At 44.2% G+C, this 21,854-nt stretch overlaps 1 protein-coding gene across 1 annotated transcript; it reads right to left on the bottom strand.

Annotated features, from left to right (window-relative positions):
* Positions 1-5,224: 5,224 nt before the first annotated feature.
* Positions 5,225-19,770, bottom strand: PSMB5 (proteasome 20S subunit beta 5). Its single transcript, XM_069761752.1, has 3 exons — positions 19,550-19,770; positions 16,632-16,938; positions 5,225-5,724 (listed from the first exon to the last, which is right to left on the bottom strand). Exons 1-3 carry the CDS (start codon positions 19,727-19,729, stop codon positions 5,435-5,437), a joined length of 777 nt encoding a protein of 258 aa, XP_069617853.1. The 5' UTR covers positions 19,730-19,770; the 3' UTR covers positions 5,225-5,434.
* Between the last annotated feature and the right edge of the window lie 2,084 nt (positions 19,771-21,854).

The following is a 21,854-nucleotide window of genomic DNA, read 5'->3' as shown; positions in this document are numbered from 1 at the left end:
AAAATGTTGATGCCGACAGCCGCACACAGATGTATTTTTGCATTATTTCACAGTGCCTGATGAGTACCGGATGCATGGTTGTCTGAGAAGCGCCCGTGGGTGCAGAAGTGTTTGTGGCCCGCATATTAATAAAGTACAAAAAATCCCTGACCTATGTGGTCAGCATATTAATAAAGTGCAAAAACATGATAACATAAGTCCTAAATGACTAATAACCGCATATTAATAAAGTGCAAAAACATGATAACATAAGTCTTAAATGACTAATAATCGCATATTAATCATAAATAAGTCCTAAATGTCTATTTCTTGTGTGTGTTGTATGTGTTGTGTGTGTGGGTGGGTGTGGGTGTGGGTGTGGGTGTGGGTGTGTGTGTGTGTGTGTGTGTGTGTGTGTGTGTGTGTGCCTGTCTGCCCGCGATTTTACACAAAAACATTAAAAGTCTGTATATGTTAGATGTCTTTGAATAAAAAGGAGTCAAATTATAGACAGCACAGGCCCCTGTAAAATTAATATGTGCTAAAATAATGTAGAATTAAAGAAAGCTGGAATAATATATGGGAATGTGTCACACCCTTTTGGGATATCAAAAATACTATATGTGTACAGCATATTAATAAAGTGGAAAAATCACTGACCTATGTGGACCGCATATTAATAAAGTGCAAAAATCCCTGACCTATGTGGTCAGCATATTAATAAAGCGCAAAAACATGATAACATAAGTCCTAAATGACTAATAACCGCATATTAATAAAGTGCAAAAAATCCCTGACCTATGACAAAAAGCTAATATAATATAAACCAAAGATATAAAAAGAATGCTGAATTTTTACTAAACAGGTTGCTGCAGAATAAAAATGTCACAGCATGGAATAATAATGCTGAATTTATTTTCAAAGGATATTAGTAAGGCCGCGAACCAATAAATGATTTTACAATATTGTGTTATAAATCCCTTATAAATGAGAATGTGTTATAAATATCATATAAAAGTTGTGAAATTAATGTGTGATAAAATAATGTAGAATTAAAGAACGCTGGAATAATATCTGCGGATGCGGCAGCGCTAAAAGTTGTACATTTGTTTCTTACGTGTTTTGGTGCAGCCAAGAAGATTTTTTTATGCAGATTTTATATAAAATGCGGGCGAAAATAGTTAATATTGGTGTATTTTCATACACTTATCAAAACTTTGGGTTTCTACATAATTTTCTATTTATATGGACTAATTAGCATTACTATTCAGTTGCATTCTGAGATATATATATTAATGTACACTGCACGCCATCATGCCTGAACAAAACAGAAATGTAGATTTTTTTGCGAATTTATTAAAAAGAAAAACTGAAATATCACACGGACATAAGTATTCAGACCCTTTGCACAGTATTGAATGCAATATTACACTCAGTCATGCCGGCGATCTGCAGTAATTCAATATAAAATGGCTATTTTCATCATGTGATAAAATAATGCAGAATTAATGTTCATCGTGTCGTTATCAGATACCGCAAAGATGCATTTGTCAGCATCATGCTGTTAGCTAACTTAAAATTTGAGATGCTGTTTTATTGTGAGAAATAAAATTTATATTCGTATAAAACACACGGCTTCTTACTTGCTTGTGTTGTAACATTGTGGCATAATATATATATATATATATATATATATATATATATGGTGTATATAAGGCAGCCACAAGGAGAAAATCTGCTACACTGTGAATACAATTTTCTGTTATCGAACCGTATCAGGTTTTGTGACATCAAGATTTTCAGACGCAGTCCTTTGTTCATCGTGTCGTTATCAGATTCCGCAAAGATGCACTGATCGCCGGAAGATAATGGAGCATGCAGCGAAAATGTATCTAGTCCCCAAACAGGAGCTAGACAAACTAAGACCCGGTACTACAGATAACATACGCGACAGTGTTATTCGGCGCCTTGATGGTGAGATTAGCGACATTTTACAGCGTCGTGACATTCCCGATGATGTGAAAATTAAAATGTATAGCTCTGTGCTACAACGCTACTTGGTACATACGAGGCACAGCTCAAAAGAAGTAACGCCTTTAAATCTCGTTAGCCCTCCTGATCCTGATCAGCAGCAATTGCCAAATACCGACTGATAAAAATCATGAGATCGCTGAAATTGTCGGACATATAAACCAAAGATATAAAAAGAATGCTGAATTTTTACTAAACAGGCTGCTGCAGAATAAAAATGTCACAGCATGGAATAATAATGCTGAATTTATTTTCAAAGGATCCGTAATACCCGGGTCTAACTTACTGGATTTGGTACGTAGTACAACGCAGAGTCATGCTCTGAACAGTAGAAATTTACCGCCGGGTTGGGATTCATTTTTGCAGGCTATGGCCGAGCTAAATATGCCGTCTACAGTTGTGGGTAACCCCGCTACTAGGAAGCTTTTAGATGAATTAAAAAAATTACCAACAGTGAGACACGCTCTGTATCTACACCGCTGAAGTTAGCGGCGGCTCCCCGTACAATTCAATCTTTACATTCCCCGTCATTAGGTACCACACGTGGGACTTTGCTACCTAAAAAAAGGTCTCTACCGATGCTACAAACCATGTGGCTCACGATGTAAAGAATGTACTGGATAAATGCTGTACACGCCTTGTAACGCTATATTAATTATTTTGTAAGAAGTGTAATTGTTCATTGTACTATTTAATGTTTTTTACTTTTTATATTCTGTAAGAATTTTTTATAGTATTGAAATGTCTTTGAGATGTTGCTTTATTGTGAGAAATAAATTTTTTTACATTTTTACAATATCGTGTCTTTGGTTTTTATTCGTATAAAACACGCCGCTTCTTACTTGTGTTGTAACATTGGGTCATATTATAGCTTGTGTTGTAACATTGGTGCATAATATATATATATATATATATATATATATATATATATATATATATATATATATATATATATATATATATATATATATATATATCAGAAATAAGTTGTCCAGTAACTCTTCTGTTTGTGTATATAAGGCAGCCACAAGGAGAAAATCTGCTACAATGTGAATAAACACAGCTTACAATGCCCCACAGATAACAGCTAAATAACTTCTCAGATGCCATCTTCAGGACACAAAAAAGAGAAAGCAAATATCAAACATTCGGCGTTATAAAAACCAATGCCTGGGCACATGACCCGCAATTACCTTCAGGTACAATACATGTACAAACAGAAAAGCTGCCTCTTCTGCTTGTGAAAATAAACATTTATTGGGTACGCAAATACAACAACAATTGACCTAGGTGTTATAAACCTCTGAACCGCAGTTAACCTAAACATTTAGGTAATGTTCACCATTTAGTTAGTGTTCGCCATTTACAAAAACAAATAGACAGCTTTAAGTTCTCCACTATATGAATACACTGAATAAAACACAGCTTGCAGAATCAAACTCGGGCTACGTATAAAATCTAATATAAAACAAATGAGAAAGGTGTTATAAACCACGTGTAAAATAAATACACGACTAGGCTATAATTATAAACATGTGTTATATAAGTTCTCAAAACACAGCTTACAGAATCAAACTCGGACTACGTATAAAAACAAAATACGAGGAATAATATCAAAACTACAACAAATTAAAGTATATCAAACGATATCAAAAGGGGAAATCAGCCAGCCTCAGGGACAGCTGGCTGACAGGAGGAGGGGAGGGGTTACACACTTTGATACACTTTGATAGGGGCGGGGCACCTGTCAGATTGAGTTTGACGAAACCTATGAATTATACACTACTTATATATATGCAAGCTCATCTTTGTATCCATACTGTAGCTTTCAAAACATAAGACAAAAAAAAATCATAGAATGAACAGGGACAGCCACACTTCTGATCAGTACGATATATGTTTGCTTTTGCAAAGCTTTTTGTTGCATCTTTAAGAATGAAAAAACCTTGTCATGTACTACTGTGCTATTAAAGGGAACCTGTCACCCCGAAAATCTCGGGTGAGGTAATCCCACCGGCATCATGGGCTTATCTGCAGCATTCTGTAATGCTGTAGATAAGCCCCAGATGTTACCTGAAAAAGGAGAAAAAGACGTTAGATTATACTCACCCAGGGGCGGTCCCGCTGCTGGTCAGGTCGGATGGGCGTCTCCGGTCCGCTCCGGCGCCTCCTATCTTCTTTCTATGACGTCCTCTTCTGATCTTCAGCCACGGCTCCGGCGCAGGCGTACTTTGCTCTGCCCTGTTGAGGGCAGACAAAGTACTGCAGTGCGCAGGCGCCGGGCCTCTGACCTTTCCGGCGCCTGCGCACTGCAGTACTATCCTCTGCCCTCAAGAGGGCAGAGCAAAGTACGCCTGCGCCGGAGCTGAAGATCAGAAGAGGACGTCATGGAAAGAAGATAGGAGGCGCCGCAGCGGACCGGAGACGCCCATCCGACCTGACCAGCAGCGGGACCGCCCCTGGGTGAGTATAATCTAACGTCTTTTTCTCCTTTTTCAGGTAACATCGGGGGCTTATCTACAGCATTACAGAATGCTGCAGATAAGCCCCTGATGCCGGTGGGATTACCTCACCCGCGATTTTCGGGGTGACAGGTTCCCTTTAACTTCTCCTGAGCAGCATACAATGGTCCAAAGAAGTGAGGAGGAGAAGAAGTGTACAAGTCCTTAATAAGGAACTGTGACAAAGCAGAGGACATATGGATGTAACAGGACTTGTTGTCCAATCATTTACCTGCAACAAGAGTTCTTTGTTTTCCGGCAAATGTCTTCTAGTCATATGACAGCAGTTTCACATGACTTATACCTTCTATGCTCCGGTCGCTATTCCTGGCCCAAACTAACTGGCTCATATAGGCCTCTGAGGCTACAATGTAAGTCAGCAGACAGAATGGAATAAGAACAAGTGAATTCAGCCTTATAGGCATGAGCTATATAAACCTTTACATCCACAGTGCCCAAGGTGGGGGAAAAAAAAAAATTCCGATCCCATCCATACACAGCAAAGCAGGGTGACAAATATGTTCCTTTAATTGATTAATAAAATTAGTGACTAAGAATGATGATAAGAAAGTTCTTTTTAACCCAAATTTTGTGGATGGTAAATCTATTAGTAGTGTCTCAAGGTGCCAGCCTGTAGAACACCCCACAATGCTGAATTTGAATACCCAAAATCAGAAAATGTTATGCCACAAAAAAAATGACGTCACAGGGACTTGTAGAGAAAACATTTAATAAGATGTTATGCTGAAGACAATATTTTAAGGAACCTTGCTCCAACTCCAAACAATAACCTATACTTCTGACATAACAGCAAAGAAGCTTGTTTAATGGAACGCAAACTCCTTCCTTCCCCATCTAATAGCCATCGTACTGTGGGAGGTAGTACAGCCTCATCAGTAGCCCCATCTCCTAAACTCTTCATTTTAGCAGTCAGTCATCCCCTTGTACTTCTCATGTAGGTCGGCCACATCATCCTGTGACACACGCAGCCATCCATCTTCTTTCACATGGTAGAGATTCACCACTCCACCCGAGTAAGCGTCACGATATGTCGCCTGGTAAATGGCACGCCGTGCCAGCTCTTGGGCTTCCTCGGTTTCTAGGTCATAGTTGTATCCTCTATCCAACACTCCGTAAGCATACATAGAGCCGGAGCCCACCGAGAAGATCGAGCCAGACACTCGGTTTCCTTCACTGTCCACATAATAAAGACCTGTGGAAAGAAGAGTGGGTTTAATAAAAGATAACATTTATTGAACTATAACATTCACCCAGAAGTAGAAAATAAAAATATTTCACACTAACGCTTTCCTAAAGAAGTGGAGGGGTTAATGTCACCAACAGTGGTGTAGAGTAGTGCTTCCCATCTTGGAGCTATAGGACATGAGAGGGTTAATACACTAGTTATAGACCATTCCACAAAAACTTGTTAGTTATTACACTCCAGTATTGACACCGACCATCTCTCCTGGTAACTTCCTGTATTTTCCCAGATGCATCTGGGCACCAATATGTGGGCATCATATGTTCTGCTGGGAGTAAAACTAGCAGAGTCCCTTGTACAGAGGGATGTGAGTGTACTATTTGATCACAGACTAAATAACAGCATGCAATGTCAATCAGGAGCTGCTAAAGCCAGCAGGATAGTCACTTACTAAGGGAACCTGTGGCAAAAATGCTATTAACCTACAGACATGGGGTTAGTCTGCCTCGCGCCTGCACGTAGACCCCCGATACTGGGAGGAAATTAACTTTATTCCTCCTGGCTAGTGTTTCGGGGCAGTGTATAGAGAGCAGCGGCTGTTAGCGCACCCCCAACACTGACTGACGGGAACTCAGCTTTAGAGTCAAGTGTCAGTAAGTGTTGGGAGCGCGGTTACAGCCACCGCCGCTCTGTCACTGACTGGAAGGATACCGGGAGGAATTAGGTTACTTTGCTCCCAGCAGCAAAAAAGAAGAGGTATGAACTTGAGGGAAAGGGACAGAATGCTACCAATATACAACGTGTTAGCGTGGCTTTATCTGGAATATGCAGACCAGGTCATCAGTTCCTTGATAGGATTCCCTGGAGTAGATAAAGTACACAGAAGAGGGGCATGGGAGAATGATGAGGAATTTTAATTTTAAGAAGAGACAAATAAATGGCTCGAAAAAAAAAAAAAAAGAGTCAAGAGTGGCATCATGTAAAACCCCCTCAAAAGAGAAGGAAAAAGGGAAAACAAAACAAAAACAAAAAGAACAAGGTTAAATCTTCATAGGAAACAGACTTCTTTACCAAGAGAACTATTAAAGGGAACCTGTCACCAGGTTTGGCTGGTAAGAGAAAAACTGCCCTTTTAGTGGAATATTAACCCCTTCATGACCCAGCCTATTTTGACCTTAAAGACCTTGCAGTTTTTTGCAATTCTGACCAGTGTCCCTTTATGAGGTAATAACTCAGGAACGCTTCAACGGATCCTAGCGGTTCTGAGATTGTTTTTTCGTGACATATTGGGCTTCATGTTAGTGGTAAATTCAGGTCAATAAATTCTGCGTTTATTTGTGATAAAAACGGAAATTTGGCGAAAATTTTGAAAATTTCGCAATTTTCACATTTTGAATTTTTATTCTGTTAAACCAGAGAGATATGTGACACAAAATAGTTAATAAATAACATTTCCCACATGTTTAATTTACATCAGCACAATTTTGGAAACAAAATTTTTTTTTGTTAGGAAGTTATAAGGGTTAAAATTTGACCAGCGATTTGTCATTTTTACAACGAAATTTACAAAACCATTTTTTTTAGGGACCACCTCACATTTGAAGTCAGTTTGAGGGGTCTATATGGCTGAAAATACCCAAAAGTGACACCATTCTAAAAACTGCACCCCTCAAGGTACTCAAAACCACATTCAAGAAGTTTATTAACCCTTCAGGTGCTTCACAGCAGCAGAAGCAACAAGGAAGGAAAAAATGAACATTTAACTTTTTAGTCACAAAAATTATCTTTTAGCAACAATTTTTTTATTTTCCCAAAGGTAAAAGGAGAAACTGAACCACGAACGTTGTTGTCCAATTTGTCCTGAGTACGCTGATACCTCATATGTGGGGGTAAACCACTGTTTGGGCGCACGGCAGGGCTTGGAAGGGAAGGAGCGCCATTTGACTTTTTGAATCAAAAATTGGCTCCACTCTTTAGCGGACACCATGTCACGTTTGGAGAGCACCCGTGTGCCTAAAAATTGGAGCTCCCCCACAAGTGACCCCATTTTGGAAACTAGACGCCCCAAGGAACTTATCTAGATGCATAGTGAGCACTTTGAACCCCCAGGTGCTTCACAAATTGATCCGTAAAAATGAAAAAGTACTTTTTTTTCACAAAAAAATTCTTTTAGCCTCAATTTTTTCATTTTCACATGGGCAACAGGATAAAATGGATCCTAAAATGTGCTGGGCAATTTCTCCTGAGTACACCAATACCTCACATGTGGGGGTAAACCACTGTTTGGGCACATGGTAAGGCTCGGAAGGGAAGGAGCGCCATTTGACTTTTTGAATGAAAAATTATTTCCATCGTTAGCGGACACCATGTCGCGTTTGGATAGCTCCTGTGTGCCTAAACATTGGCGCTCCCCCACAAGTGACCCCATTTTGGAAACTAGACCCCCCAAGGAACTTATTTAGATGCCTAGTGAGCACTTTAAACCCTCAGATGCTTCACAAATTGATCTGTAAAAATGAAAAAGTACTTTTTTTCACAAAAAAATTCTTTTCGCCTCAATTTTTTCATTTTCACATGGGCAGTAGGATAAAATGGATCATAAAATTTGTTGGGCAATTTCTCCCGAGTACGCCGATACCTCATATGTGGGGGTAAACCACTGTTTGGGCACTCGGCAGGGCTCGGAAGGGATGGCATGCCATTTGGCTTTTTAAATGGAAAATTAGCTCCAATCATTAGCGGACACCATGTCACGTTTGGAGAGCCCCTGTGTGCCTAAACATTGGAGATCCCCCAGAAATGACCAAATTTTGGAAACTAGACCCCCAAAGGAACTAATCTAGATGTGTGGTGAGGACTTTGAACCCCCAAGTGCTTCACAGAAGTTTATAACGCAGAGCCATGAAAAAAAAAAAAAAAATTATTTTCTCAAAAATGATCTTTTAGCCTGCAATTTTTTATTTTCCCAAGGGTAACAGGAGAAATTTGACCCCAAAAGTTGTTGTCCAGTTTCTCCTGAGTACGCTGATACCCCATATGTGGGGGTAAATCACTGTTTGGGCACATGCCGGGGCTCGGAAGTGAAGTAGTGACGTTTTGAAATGCAGACTTTGATGGAATGCTCTGTGGGCGTCACGTTGCGTTTGCAGAGCCCCTGATGTGGCTTAACAGTAGAAACCCCCCACAAGTGACCCCATTTTGGAAACTAGACCCCCAAAGGAACTTATCTAGATGTGTGGTGAGCACTTTGAACCCCCAAGTGCTTCATAGAAGTTTATAATGCAGAGCCGTGAAAATAATAAATACGTTTTCTTTCCTCAAAAATAATTATTTAGCCCAGAATTTTTTATTTTCCCAAGGGTAACAGGAGAAATTGGACCCCAATAGTTGTTGTCCAGTTTCTCCTGAGTACGCTGATACCCCATGTGTGAGGGTAAACCACTGTTTGGGCACACGTCGGGGCTCAGAAGGGAAGTAGTGACTTTTGAAATGCAGACTTTGATGGAATGGTCTGCGGGCGTCACATTGCGTTTGCAGAGCCCCTGGTGTGCCTAAACAGTAGAAACCCCCCACAAGTGACCCCATTTTAGAAACTAGACCCCCCAAGGAACTTATCTAGATATGTGGTGAGCACTTTGAACCCCCAAGTGCTTCACAGACGTTTACAACGCAGAGCCGTGAAAATAAAAAATCATTTTTCTTTCCTCAAAAATGATGTTTTAGCAAGCATTTTTTTAGATTCACAAGGGTAACAGGAGAAATTGGACCCCAGTAATTGTTGCGCAGTTTATCCTGAGTACACTGATACCCCATATGTGGGGGTAAACCACTGTTTGGGCACACTTCAGGGCTCGGAAGTGAGGGAGCACCATTTGACTTTTTGAATACGAGATTGGCTGGAATCAATGGTGGCGCCATGTTGCGTTTGGAGACCCCTGATGTGCCTAAACAGTGGTAACCCCTCAATTCTACCTCCAACACTAACCCCCCCACACCCCTAACCCTAATCCCAACTGTAGCCATAACCCTAATCACAACCCTAACCACAACCCTAATATTCCAACCCTAACCCTAAGGCTATGTGCCCACGTTGCGGATTCGTGTGAGATATTTCCGCACCATTTTTGAAAAATCCGCGGGTAAAAGGCACTGCGTTTTACCTGCGGATTTTCCGCGGATTTCCAGTGTTTTTTGTGCGGATTTCACCTGCGGATTCCTATTGAGGAACAGGTGTAAAAAGCCGCGGAATCCGCACAAAGAATTGACATGCTGCGGAAAATACAACGCAGCGTTTCCGCGCGGTATTTTCTGCACCATGGGCACAGCGGATTTAGTTTTTCATATGTTTACATGGTACTGTAAACCTGATGGAATACTGCTGCGAATCCGCAGCCAAATCCGCACCGTGTGCACATAGCCTAATTCTAAAGGTATGTGCACACGCTGCGGAAAACGCTGCAGATCCGCAGCAGTTTCCCATGAGTTTACAGTTCAATGTAAACCTACGGGAAACAAAAATCGCTGTACACATGCTGCGGAAAAACTGCACGGAAACGCAGCGGTTTACATTCCGCAGCATGTCACTTCTTTGTGCGGATTCCGCAGCGGTTTTACAACTGCTCAAATAGAAAATCGCAATTGTAAAACCGCAGTGAAATGCGCAGAAAAAAACGCGGTAAATCCGCCATAAATCCGCAGCGGTTTAGCACTGCGGATTTATCAAATCCGCAGCGGAAAAATCCGCAGAGGACCAGAATACGTGTGCACATACCGAAACCCTAGCCCTAACCCTAGCCCTAACCCTAGCCCTAACCCTAGCCCTAGCCCTAACCCTAGCCCTACCCCTAACCCTAGCCCTAACCCTAACCCTACCCCTAACCCTATTCTAACATTAGTGGAAAAAAAAAAATTTTCTTTATTTTTTTATTGTCCCTACCTATGGGGGTGACAAAGGGGGGGGGGGTCATGTATTATTTTTTTTATTTTGATCACTGAGATATAATCTATCTCAGTGATCAAAATGCACTTTGGAACGAATCTGCCGGCCGGCAGATTCGGCGGGCGCACTGCGCATGCGCCCGCCATTTTGGAAGATGGCGGCGCCCAGGGAGAAGACGGACGGGACCCCGGCTGGATCGGTAAGTATGATGGGGTGGGGGGGGACCACGGGGGGGGGGGGGATCGGAGCACGGGGGGGGGGGAATCGGAGCGCGGCAGGCGTGGAACGGAGCACGGGGGGCGTGGAACGGAGCACGGGGGGGCTGGAACGGAGCATTGGGGGGTGGAACAGAGCACGGGGGGGGTGGATCTGAATGCAGGGGGGGGTGATTGGAGCACGGGGGGGTGATTGGAGCACGGGGGGAGCGGACAAGAGCACGGGGGGGAGCGGAGCACTGGATGGAGGGGAGCCGGAGCAGTGTACCGGCCAGATCGGGGGGCTGGGGGGGCGATCGGTGGGGTGGGGGCACACTAGTATTTCCAGCCATGGCCGATGATATTGCAGCATCGACCATGGCTGGATTGTAATATTTCACCCGTTATAATGGGTGAAATATTACAAATCGCTCTGATTGGCAGTTTCACTTTCAACAGCCAATCAGAGCGATCGTAGCCACGAGGGGGTGAAGCCACCCCCCCTGGGCTAAACTACCACTCCCCCTGTCCCTGCAGATCGGGTGAAATGGGAGTTAACCCTTTCACCCGATCTGCAGGGACGCGATCTTTCTGTGACACAGCATATGCGTCACAGGTCGGATTGGCACCGACTTTCATGACGCATACGCTGTGTCACAGGTCGGGAAGGGGTTAATATGGATAATGTCCATTTTCTGCCTCTTACCCATACGCCTTCCTTTGAATCATTCTCTCACTCATTTTTTTTTCTATCATACCGTTGCAAATGGTAACAAAACTGATGTGCCGGCCGCCTTAGCAAACAACCGGAGAAGTTTCTGACTGTAGATAAAGAATATGAAGTTCCTCTTGGAAGATTTGTCATTATTTCAAGTGGCCAATTTTCACTTTTATTTTATTCCCTTAGGATTTCGTTTTTTCTTTGTGTAATTGCACCAGAAGCTTCCAGAGATGTGGGCCTTTTTTTGCTAATATTTTGATGGTCTTTACAAGGGGGCGTTGCTTACAAGGTAGTAATGCAAAGCAACCTACAGAAACCCCCCAGATAATCCTCTCAAGAACACTTGTTAGAGATCATAACCTTAAATAAAAAGGCCCAAACCTCTGAAGTCATATGGCAGATTTTTCAGAATACCGAACATTAGTCTGTTGCTGCCCTTTTTTTTTTTTTTTTTTTTAGGTAAGAACACAGTGAGGATACTCTGAGGACTTTACGACATATAACAAAAATGTCCCTACAAGAGGGCTAAAGGACCCAACGTTCTAGAGAGTCAGGTGTGAACTTCTGGGTTGTGGAATCCTGGCATGCAGACTGGGGTCCCACAACCCTCCATGGCCCCCTCACTGAACAGCACCAGTGATACCGCCTCACCAACACCGGAGCTACCGCCTCACCAACACCGGAGCTACCGCCTCACCAACATCGGAGCTACCGCCTCACCAACACCGGAGCACCTGCAACCCTCAACCTACTGTCTCCTTCCCCACCATCCTGTAGAATGTAAGCCCGCAAGGGCAGGGTCCTCGCCCCTCTGTATCAGTCCGTCATTGTTAGTTTGTTTACTGTATGTGATATTTGTAACTTGTATATAACCCCTTCTCATGTACAGCACCATGGAATCAATGGTGCTATATAAATAAATAATAATAAATAATACCTCACCCTGTACTAGGTAAATACAGATACCCAACATTATTAGAGAGGTAACTGCTTGATAAATGATGCGGAAGCACTGGTTTTGTTCAAGGGGGGTTGTTTTTCCTTGTGGAGAATGCCAAGCTGACGTAAGGAGACATATAGGCCATGCAATGCTTAAATATGCAAATAGCCTCTTTAGAGAAAAAGAGGACCAACTCTAGCGCCACCTATTGAAATGTAGCAAACAGCCAATATCGACCCTTTAACACTCCTTACCTGATGGCTTACGACAAAGCCAAACCAGACAGTCCATTTGCAGGCCGTGTTTCAGGGTGTCTGGCTCATCAGGGAAGTGTCCGATTTGGCTTCTTATCCGGAGAAATGCGGAAAGGCTCGATACTGACGGCTAGGACTGCTACACCAAATGATGCTGCGGGAGCTCCTGTCCTCGGTCTCTCTGAACAGGGTATTTGCAGGTTTAGTTCAAAGAAGGAGATCTTGTGATAGCATACGAGAGGTCATCTTTCACAGCAAGCGAGGCTGTATATGTGATCCCAACTCTGCGGGATTCCACAAACCAGAAGCTCTGACCAAAGCTCGGCTAGAAAGTGGTGCCCTTATCCTCTTCACCATCTTGGGATTTTCCAGTTTTTTTGCTCCCCTGCTTCCCAGAGCCATAACTTTTTATTTTTCTGTTAATATGGCTATGTGGGGGCTTGTTTTTAGTGGGACAAGTTGTACTTTTAAACAACATCAATGATTTTACTATATAGTGTACTGGAAAACAGGAACAAAATCCAAGTGCGGTGAAATTGAAAAAAAGTGTACAATTCCACAATTGTTTTTAATTTATTTTTTTTACCACGTTCACTAAATGCTAAAAGTGACCTGCCATTATGATTCTCTAGGTCATTTCGAGTTCGCAGATACCAAATATGTCTAGTTTCTTTTTTATTTATGTGGTGAAAAAAAAGTTTGTATAAAAAAAATAAAAATAAATAAATGGTGCCATTTTCTGAGACCATAGGGTCACCACTTTTCAATATCAGGGGCCGGGGTGAGGGCTTATTTTTTGCGCCCTGAGCTGACTTTTTTATTGATACCATTTTGCAGTAGATACGATATTACATTCCCCTGTTATTATATTTTATTGCATAGTTAAAAAAAAAAAAAAAAACTTCTGGAGATTTTATTTTCTTCTCATTATGCCATTTACCGATCAGATTAATTCTTTTTATATTTTGACAGAACAGGTGTTTCTGAAAGCAGCAATACCAAATGTGTGTATTTGTTATTGTTTTATTTTGAATGAGGCAAAAGGGCGATGATTTGAACTTTTATATATTTAAAAAAAAAAATAATATATATATATATATATATATATATATATATATATATATATATATATATATATATATATATATATATATATTCTACTTTTTACTTGCTTCAATAGTCCTGTTAGGAGACTTAGGTAGCGAAAATCATCTGTTATGAATGTCGATAACAAGCTGGCGTTCATAGCAGATCAGCAATGACAAGCACAGGCATCTTCTGCAGACCTCTGGATATCATGCTAACCCATCGGTGCACTGCGATCATGTAACAGGGGCCCCAATGGGAGTGGTTTGTGACGAGATTCCGCCACACGCAGGTTAAATGCCGCTGTCAGAGATTGACAGCGGCATTTAACATGATAGCCGTTGTGGGTGGATTGCAATTCCACCTGCGGATGTTAAAGGCACATGACAGCTGATCAAATCAGCTGTCTTGTCCCGGAAAAGATATGGGCCTGCATCAAAGGGTGATACACAACCTATGACATAACTATACGTCATAGGTCGTGAAGAGCTTAAAGGGTTTGTCTGGCCTTAAGGTACCGTCACACTAAGCGACGCTGCAGCGATACCGACAACGATCCGGATCGCTGCAGCGTCGCTGTTTGGTCACCGCTCTGCTTTCCGGCCGCTGTGCTCACAGCCAGAGCAGAGAAGCAGAGCGCCGAGGACAGACAGCGGTAGGTAAGTATGTAGCGTTTGTTTTTTTACTTTTAGGATGGTAACCAGGGTAAACATCGGGTTACTAAGCGCGGCCCTGCGCTTAGTTACCCGATGTTTACCCTGGTTACCAGTGAAGACATCGCTGAATCGGTGTCACACACGCCGATTCAGCGATGTCTGCGGGGAGTCCAGCGACGAAACAAAGTTCTGGACTTTCTTCCCCGACCAGCGACAGCACAGCAGGGGCCTGATCGCTGCTGCCTGTCACACTGGACGATATCGCTAGCCAGGACGCTGCAACGTCACGGATCGCTAGCGATATCGTCTAGTGTGACGGTACCTTTAGGCTTCAAGTCTGTGGTCACTAATCCTCACATCACACGCACTGCGTACCGAGGATTCTCCTGTATTGGTACCGGAAGCCTGACAACAAGTATGTGATCTGAATACATGCGGTCATGTGCAGACTAGACTTGTGAAGCGTCGCTCAATAGAGTGCATTGAGTGAGGCTGCACAAGTCTAGTCGGAATGTGGCTGGAAGCAAGCAAATTGCATACTTTCGGTCACTCGACCGTCTGCTCCTGGTGTCAGCACTGGAGAATCCTCACAGCACGTGGTGTGTGTGTGATGTGAGGATTCGCAAGTCTGCAGTGACTAAGGCCAGACAACCCCTTTAGGCTGGGGTCACACTAGGGTATTGCATCCGATGCGATATGCTAATGACACTCGGCTCCTGCTCGCAGCAGAGCAGGAGCGGAGTGTCATGCGTCTGTGCTCCGAGCCTCTCGTACAGAGCGGATCGGAGCACAGCTGCGGAGAAATTAATTTCTCCATCTCCTCCAGTGCTGGGGTCCGCTTATAACGCACATCACTCGGATGATATCCGAGTGGTGTGCGCTGTCTCACTCGCACCCATAGGCTTATATGGGTGCGAGTGAACCGACAGTGGGCCGAGTGTCCGAGACAATCACAGCATGCTGCGATTGTATCGGACCGAGGAAAACGGCCGACAAAAAAAAAAAAAAAAAAACGGCTGCTGGGATCTGCCCCCTAGCTTAACATTGGTCCGAGTGCAATGCAATTTTTAATCGCATTGCACTCATCTCTTTAAGTCGCCAGTGTTACGCCGGCCTTAGTCCTATCTTTTAGGGACATTTTTTTTTAATAACTAGTGATGAGCGAATATACTCGTTACTCGAGATTTCTCGAGCATGGTGGTGGGTCCACTGAGTTTTTTAGTGCTCGGAGATTTCGTTTTCATCGGAGCAGCGGAATAATTTACATCTGCTAGCCAGCATAAGTACATGTGGGGATTCCCTAGCAACCAGGCAACCCCCACATGTACTTATGGTGGCTAACAGATGTAAATCATTCAGCTGAGGGGAGGAAAACTAAATCTCCGAGCACTAAAAAATACTCGGGGGACCCCCGAGCGTGCTCGAGAAATTTCGAGTATATTCGCCAATCACTATTACAAACTTATATTTTATAAAATCATGCATCTGTGACTTACCAGTTTTTTTTAAATAAAAAGGGAAACCACATACAGGTAATAGTCACTCTAAGCCTGTAGCGTTATGGGGATCACAAGGCCACTGGAGGGATTTTTAATGGATGATGGGAAAGCTAGAGAGTCAAACAAGATTTTAGTTGGCTATAAGTTTGAAGGTGCCGGCCGCCATGCTTTCCTTACAATGAGAGTGGGACATGCAGCCAACCCCTTACAGGTGATATATGGAGTAAGGGACAGTTTGTGATGTACCAACTTCTCCCAACTGCCCGGACTGATCATATATATCGCTGCCAGGCAGTGGGAGTAAGGTGGGCAGCAGCTTAGTTTACTCAATTATCAGCTTGAGTGCCTTATAAGCGATCAGTCTAATTATTAAGAAAGCGGTAATTAGTGCATCTTATTGTAAGAGAAAATAGTGATTTTGACAAAAGTCTAATCCATTAAGGAAAGGACGTCTAGACCAGACAACTCCTTCAATTCTATAAAGAAACGTCATAGAAGGAACAAGACCTGTGTCTTCAGCATGGCCAGCGTGCTCAGTTACTCAGAAAACCACAAGTCTACTGTCCTCATAAGACACAGACAGACCAAGTTAATAAGAAATAGCCAGGAATACAGTTCTCCACCTACCTGGTCCTCTTTTGTCCCAGCCACAGATCATGGTTCCCATAGACAGGCCCATGCCCTTGTATTGGTACACCATATTAGCTAGAAGTTTGGAGGCTGCAGCCACAGATATACGTTCCTTATTCCTAAGTTCATAGATGCGGCACTGACGGGCAAGGAGCCTCTCCCAAAAACTACAGTCAGCAGCACCACCAGCCATTGTGCCCAGGAGGTATGGGTTGATCTCGATAACTTTCTTCACGGTCTGTGAGGCGATATAAGAGCCGGCTGTAGCTCTGGAGTCAACAGCCACAATGACGCCATGACGGAACTGACAAGAGAAAGGGACACGGTATAAATAATTACGGTACGGGTAAATCAGTATGGTTACATACACAAAAAAATGTACTATTATCGCTAAAATTGCACATTACTTATTACATATCAGCTCTATTCTCAAAGTGATATTTAATTTTATTGTTTACCGCTTGTTGCCTAAGTTACTAGCCACCTCTGCAGCCTACCAGCAGTGGACAGCTTTCTAGGTAAGGAGTGCAGCATTTACAAGCTCTTCTGTAAAGCATGTAAGAATTGCTGTAAAGCCAGGGGAAGTGGGAAAAAAAAACAAAAAAATAAAATAAAATAAAAAAAATCAGTGGGTTTTGTGTCATGCTGTACAAGCTTTTTCCACTAAAAACGCTGCAAACATTAGGAGAAGCGAGGAGCATCGGTAACCGGCCGCTTTGATCAGGAGGCTCCGGAAGTATGTAACTATTTTTTATTTTAGTTCTTTTTTTTTTTTTTTAACAGGGATATGGTGCATACTACGTGGCTGGGCAATACACTATGTGGCTGGGCAATACACTACGTGGCTGGGCAATACACTACGTGGCTGGGCAATACACTACGTGGCTGGGCAATACACTACGTGGCTGGGCAATACACTACGTGGACATGCATATTCTAGAATACCCGATGCGTTAGAATCGGGCCACCATCTAGTCCTATATAAACAGCCAGCAACACTCTTCTGACTCCTCACTGAGGGGTCCCTGCTCCAGTACAGACCAGTAATGGACGCTCTGCAGAGTGTGGAGCTATACGAGTACATTCTCACACCGCCTCACAATGGTGTATTAGACGGCACTATAAAAGCGGAAACCGGAGACAGTGGACGGTACGGCCTCTAATCCTTACAACGTGACCAAGTACAGGTGCCTATACTGTACACTGGGAAGATATAGCCGATCTACAACTACAAGATGGCTTAAAGGGGTTGTCCACTACTTGGGCTCTGGTGCAGTTGCTGTGACATGTGACCCCGGCGCCCAATCAGCGCTGGCGTCACTGTCTCCGCCTTCGGACAAATCGAACATGTTAAGGAAGTCCGGGCTGCGGCTGCTCTCACTTCCTCTTCATGTTCAGTTCGACAGGAGGCGGAGACAGTGACGCCAGCTCTGATTGGGCGCCGGGGTCATGTGTCACAAGGCCTGGGGAGAGCGAGAACGGCGCCAGTATGGGAGGCGAGTATAAGCTTTTTTTATATTGTTGGGGCCAAGCGAGGGGTATGAGAGGGGATTGGCCAAGGAGTGAACGAATTCTTTAAAGTTTACCTGACAGCTGATACATGAGGCCAGAACCAGTGGCGACCAGAATCAGAATCAGGCTCCATCATCCCTACCAGGTGTGTTTTACTCAAACCCTCCAGCGTTTCAGAGAAAACATACATCTTCCAGCTAGCTGGCACCATGCCCTCAGATGGCCAGGCCAAGCGGCACGTGGCTACTCCCTACTCCCTTGAATGACACGTTTCTCCTTACATGTGTGTATAGCAGAGCTGCCACCCAGGATCGGCCTCAGATTGATGCTATAGAAAAAAGCCAGCGGGCAGAGCGGTGCACGGAACCACGTCAGCCACACGATCCAGGAATAATAATAATAACTGGGCTACACATTCAGGTTTTATTAGAAAAAGGTAACAACAGAAAAACACAGGTGGCAGAGGGAAGAAAGCGACACGTTTCGCCCCTATCCGGCGTTCATTGTCACAGCTCAGCAGCCGCTCCCGCATCACGTAGAGGTGCGCGCTACAGACATTTTGGTCAAGAAGGGGTTATTTTACTCGTGGAAACCCCTTTAATGCACTTAAAAAAATTCCATCCATAAATCTCCCCCCAAAGAAAAGAGATATGAAAATGTTTACAAAAACCATTTACAATAAGTCACTTTAGGGGAAATGCCACAAACCGATGGCGTCACCCTGAAAACCCAGTGATCTGCAGCAGCCGGGAGAAGCCAGAGAGCTCAGCACCCGCCGCTCACAGGGCACGATGACCACTGCACCCGCCGCTCACAGGGCACGATGACCACTGCACCCGCCGCTCACAGGGCACGATGACCACTGCACCCGCCGCTCACAGGGCACGATGACCACTGCACCCGCCGCTCACAGGGCACGATGACCACTGCACCCGCCGCTCACAGGGCACGATGACCACTGCACCCGCCGCTCACTGGGCACGATGACCACTGCACCCGCCGCTCACTGGGCACGATGACCACTGCACCCGCCGCTCACTGGGCACGATGACCACTGCACCCGCCGCTCACAGGGCACGATGACCACTGCACCCGCGGATCACAGGGCACGATGACCACTGCACCCGCCGCTCACAGGGCACGATGACCACTGCACCCGCCGCTCACAGGGCACGATGACCACTGCACCCGCCGCTCACAGGGCACGATGACCACTGCACCCGCCGCTCACAGGGCACGATGACCACTGCACCCGCCGCTCACAGGGCACGATGACCACTGCACCCGCCGCTCACAGGGCACGATGACCACTGCACCCGCCGCTCACAGGGCACGATGACCACTGCACCCGCCGCTCACTGTGCACGATGACCACTGCACCGGCCCCAGCACTCACTGTGTACCTTGAAGGCCAGGGTGGTCGTTCCGTGCAGAAACTCGATCCCAGGCTCCGCCGTTCCCTGCCCGAGGCCGGGCACCACCTGGAAGCTCAGCCCTCCGCTCTCCAGGCCGCATGTCGCCGGGACGTCCCGGGGTCGGTTCCAGAAAGAGCCCTCAGAACTAACGACACTTGCCAGCGCCATCTTCCTTGTGTAAGAATCAGAGCGGCGTGCCGTGCACTATTGGTTAGCGCGTCCCTGACGTGTGACGTCATGATGACAATGCTGTATCTGCCGCCATCTTTGAAAAGGGCATGACTAGGTTGAATGCGAACGAACTTCCTGGCGCCATGTTTGATGAGGGTGTTGTGTAGGCGGAAGCTACTGCTTCTTGGAAAGAGTTAATATTAACAACAGGGCCAGTTTCGGACCATCTAATCTGGAGAACAGACCTAATAGATGTGGGTAAACCGGAAATCTGCCAGTGAGATAGTTACCAGTGTTGCTATAAACCAATCAAATCACTTCTTTCATCTTGCATACCTTCAATAAAGAAACGAAAGCTGTAATCTCATTGGCTGCAATGGGCAAACCCTCCACTGCCACTATTTCCTACCATAAGTGCTTGCACAGAGTATATATATATATATATATATATATATATATATATATATATATATATATATATATATACAGGGTGGAGCGCGGTAATTTGCTGATTTGGGAATGAAATAAAAAAATTATGATCATTAGAAAAATTTATTTTATATTTTAATTATACTGAACAGTAATGGAATTTTTAAATTACATGGTTTTAAATAGTGTATCTGGTAAATGTCGACCTTCGCTATCCACACACTGCTGCATACGTTTTGTGAAGTTTTCATGAACTCTAACAAGCATGTCCACTGGTATTCTGCCAATTTCAGCTTCAATATTGTTCCTTAGGTCTTCCAAGGTGTTGGGACGGTTGATATACACCTTAGACTTCAGGTAACCCCAAAGGAAAAAATCGCATGGGGCTAAATCTGGTGAGCGTGCTGGCCAGTTCACATCTCCCCTCAAAGAGATAAGCCGTCCAGGAAACATTTGCCTCAAACAATTCATGGTAACCCTCGCTGTGTGTGCAGTGGCACCATCCTGTTGGAACCATGTATCCTCTAGTTCCATTGCCTCAAGAGCCGGCTGAAAATAATCCTGTATCATAGACAAGTACCGTTCGGAGTTCACAGTTATGGCACGACCATTATCCTGAAAAAAGTAAGGACCAATGATGCCTACTCGTGATATGGCGCACCACACAGTGACGCGGTCCGAAGAGATTGCAGTACTGCTGCTCTAACTCTCTCGATGTTTTGTGGTGTTGTAATCCTTCTCTCAGGTCCCCTTCGTACACATGACACATTCCCTGCTGTTCTGAATGCATTCACCCAATTTACAATTGATTGCCGTCCAGGAACACGTCCGCGTGGAGGAACAGCGAATTGTAAACGAAAAGCACGCTGCACTGCAATGATCGAGTGGGCATTTGAAAAATACGCTTCAACACAAAATGACCTCTCCTCACGTGTCCACTGCATGATGGCAACTGAAAGGCAGAGGAATACAAATCTCCCATCAGCCACTGTAAGCCACACCCACTCTCCCCTCTCTTCGACCGACAGTGCCGCCACAGCATGCAGTGCAAAAAAGCAAATTACCGCGCTCCACCCTGTATATATATATATATATATATATATATATATATATATATATTGGTGTGCGATTTTTAATCTGATCGCCCGCTGGCAGCACACTGACGCACGTCATTCAATGGGGCTGTTAGAATGAGCGATTTATCTCACTGCTCGACTGTCCGTGACCAAAAAATTACAGCCCGCACGACTTGTGTATATTGGACAGGACTCACCCACTCAAATTTATGGATCCCACACAGAAGATCTGAGTGATACCTGATTTTTACAGATATATTTCTTGCCATTGAGCCCGTTCTGCACCTGGGCTGCAAACATTTTTATTGGCACATTTTCAGCATCATATTTTTTGTAAGACACTGCGCGAATTCACATATACAGGGTCTTCAATGAAATGGCATTGGATAGGGTGGTATGTGCAGGCGCTGACCCCGACACCATTTTATTGAACTAATGTACTACAACACCAACATAGCAGTGCGCATGCTCCGGCCATAGGGATACTAGGGCTGTGCATGCACACTGCTGTGCTGACGTTGTAGTATGTTACTTTAATAAAAGTCAGTGCACATGCATACTGCGCTATCCGATGCTATGTTATTGAAGACCCTGTATATGGAAATTCGCAGACACAG

Source organism: Ranitomeya imitator, chromosome 1, assembly GCF_032444005.1.
Source record: "Ranitomeya imitator isolate aRanImi1 chromosome 1, aRanImi1.pri, whole genome shotgun sequence".
Taxonomy (NCBI): domain Eukaryota; kingdom Metazoa; phylum Chordata; class Amphibia; order Anura; family Dendrobatidae; genus Ranitomeya; species Ranitomeya imitator.
Note: the sequence above shows the minus strand (reverse complement) of the source record. Positions and strands in the feature narration are given on the sequence as shown.